The 2155-nt window shown below is 55.3% G+C and overlaps 1 protein-coding gene across 1 annotated transcript; it reads right to left on the reverse strand.

The window, feature by feature from the left end:
• On the reverse strand, nucleotides 1-2155 carry LOC126055310 (uncharacterized). Its single transcript, XM_064041330.1, has 3 exons — nucleotides 1481-2155; nucleotides 690-1322; nucleotides 1-618 (listed from the first exon to the last, which is right to left on the reverse strand). Exons 1-3 carry the CDS (start codon nucleotides 2153-2155, stop codon nucleotides 1-3), a joined length of 1926 nt encoding a protein of 641 aa, XP_063897400.1.

Consider the following 2155-nt stretch of genomic DNA (forward strand, 5'->3'; position numbering starts at 1 on the left):
TCATTTCCCTCCAGTCCAGCGTGTGCCTTTATCCAGAACAAGGATGTAGCTTTGCCCTGGGATAAAGCCACACTGAGGTTCGCCCTTGCTTCCACTGCCAGGGCGTGGAGGGCACTGGTTGGTGACCGTTTGCAGGGCTGCCTTCGAGTCACTGTATATGCCAAAAGTGCCTTCCCGGCGCCGCAGTATTTGCCTAGTGGCTACGCATATGGCCAGGAGTTCTGCCTGGTAGACAGTACAGCAGGACGGCAGACTGAGTTTCGAGGACTTGATCTCGGCCTCTCTATCCCAAAGGGAGAGTGCTGCTCCGACCTTGCCCTCGATCTTGCTGCCGTCTGTAAAGAACCGTATGTCCTGGCTGTTGTGGGACTCCACATGGGACTGATCTACCAAGCTCACGAACCCCATGGCCGTATGTTTCGCCGGGTGTGGCGTGTCTGCGAACGCTACCACCCGTTCCACCTCACGACCGGCCAGCGAAGTTACTCCCTTTTTCTTTTCATACAGCGCGGCTGCTTCCTGAATCCTGAGGTCGAGCGGGAGCAACCCCGCCAGCACAAGTGCCGAATGTAGTGAGACGGTGCGGTACGCTCCGCACAGCTTCTGAGCGAACCCTCGCTGGACCGAATTAAGGAGTTTCTGCACACCGACTTCTCTTGGCTGCTGGCGCCCAGGCGCTAGCCGCGTACAGAATCACCGGTTCCACCGCCGCCGTAGATGCTGCGGATCACCTCAGGACCCCAGCTCACTTTTGCCGCCCTGGCCAACTGTTTGTAGATATTAATGGCCTTCTTACAAACATTTGCGACGTGCGTGTTGAACGTGAGCTTGTGATCCACAGTGAGCCCCAGTATCTTTATTCCCTCTGACATGCCAATGGCGACCCCGCCCATGCTCAGGAGGGGGACATCGTACTTTAGCTTCCTGGTTACGACCATGGCGCATGTTTTGTGTGGCGCAAACTTTAGCTTATTTCTGATGCCCCACCTCCGAACATACTCGAGGGCGGCATTGGCACGTCTTTCGAGTGCTGTATCCCCGCTGAAAATGAGGACGACGTCGTCAGCGAAAGCCTGACAGTAGTCGCCTCGCTGTTCAAGACCTTTAGCTGGGGATCCAGCACCAGGTTCCAAAGGATTGGGCCTCCACAACCCCTGCACATCCCTTGTTCGTATCCCGGCGGCACCCGCTCCGGCGTACCTGACCCGAACACACCTGTCGTTGAGGTAGCTGTCTATCATTCTTCTTATGTTCACCGGGCACTTTTCCTCAGCCAGTCTGGTCCTGATGGCCGGCCACCATGCGCTGTCGAAGGCTCCTCTCTATATCAAGAGAGACAACAGTGATCAGCTTTTGTCGTTTAATTTTTCTTTGATGTGTTGCATCATGGTGTAGAGGGAGTCTTCGGTGCTTTTTGTGGCATGAAGCCAAACTGGCGAGTACTAAGCCGCGGGATTAGGTGCCATTTGAGACGAGCTACCATCAACTTTTCCAGGATTTTGCCCAGGACAGGTAATAGGCCGATGGGTCGGTAAGACTTAGGGCGGTGTAGGTGTCTTTCCCTGGCTTCCGGAGGATCACCACTGTGGCCTCCTTCCAGGCTCCGGGAAGTGTCCCTGCTCCAGACATTTATTGGCCAGGGCGAGGAAGATCCCGGATCGCGGAAGATGGCTTGAGCGCAGATATCGGCGGTGAGACCATCCGCCCCGGGTGCCTTTTTTGGGTTGAAGCTATCCACCGCCGTTTTCAGTTCCAGTAGCGTGAACGGTGGGTCATGGTGCTCATCATGACCACACGTTCGAACGATCGGCATCTTCACGAGTACGGCGGTGGTCCTCGGTTTGCCCTCTTCCGAGTCCACGAAGGTCTCCGCCAGGAGCCGCGCTGAGTTTTCTGGGCTCAATGGCAGTCCGTCCTTGACCAGGGGCACATCCTCACATCTTTTTGCGGTGCGACCGATAACCCTATAAATCCCCTCCCATACCCCCTCCCTATCCTGTTTCTCGCAGAACCCCTTCCAACTTTGCACTTGTGCTTTCATTGCTTCGTGTTCATATTTTTCTTTTGCTTGCAGGTACTCATCAACGACCTTTTGTCTCCGGATCTTTGCAGCACAACGTATGCGGCGTCTCCTAGTGTTGACCTCGTTCTTCAT

Source organism: Helicoverpa armigera, chromosome 25 (assembly GCF_030705265.1).
Source record: "Helicoverpa armigera isolate CAAS_96S chromosome 25, ASM3070526v1, whole genome shotgun sequence".
Taxonomy (NCBI): domain Eukaryota; kingdom Metazoa; phylum Arthropoda; class Insecta; order Lepidoptera; family Noctuidae; genus Helicoverpa; species Helicoverpa armigera.

Bases quoted from the DNA above. Each gene is read 5' to 3' on its own strand.
- LOC126055310 (XM_064041330.1), bottom strand. From the start codon at position 2,155: ATGAAGAACGAGGTCAACACTAGGAGACGCCGCATACGTTGTGCTGCA. The intron at 1,323-1,480 runs GTAGCTCGTCTC...CTCTTGATATAG, and splicing joins AAATCCTGGAAAAGTTGATG to AGAGGAGCCTTCGACAGCGC. The intron at 619-689 runs GTACGCGGCTAG...AATTCGGTCCAG, and splicing joins GCGGTGGAACCGGTGATTCT to CGAGGGTTCGCTCAGAAGCT.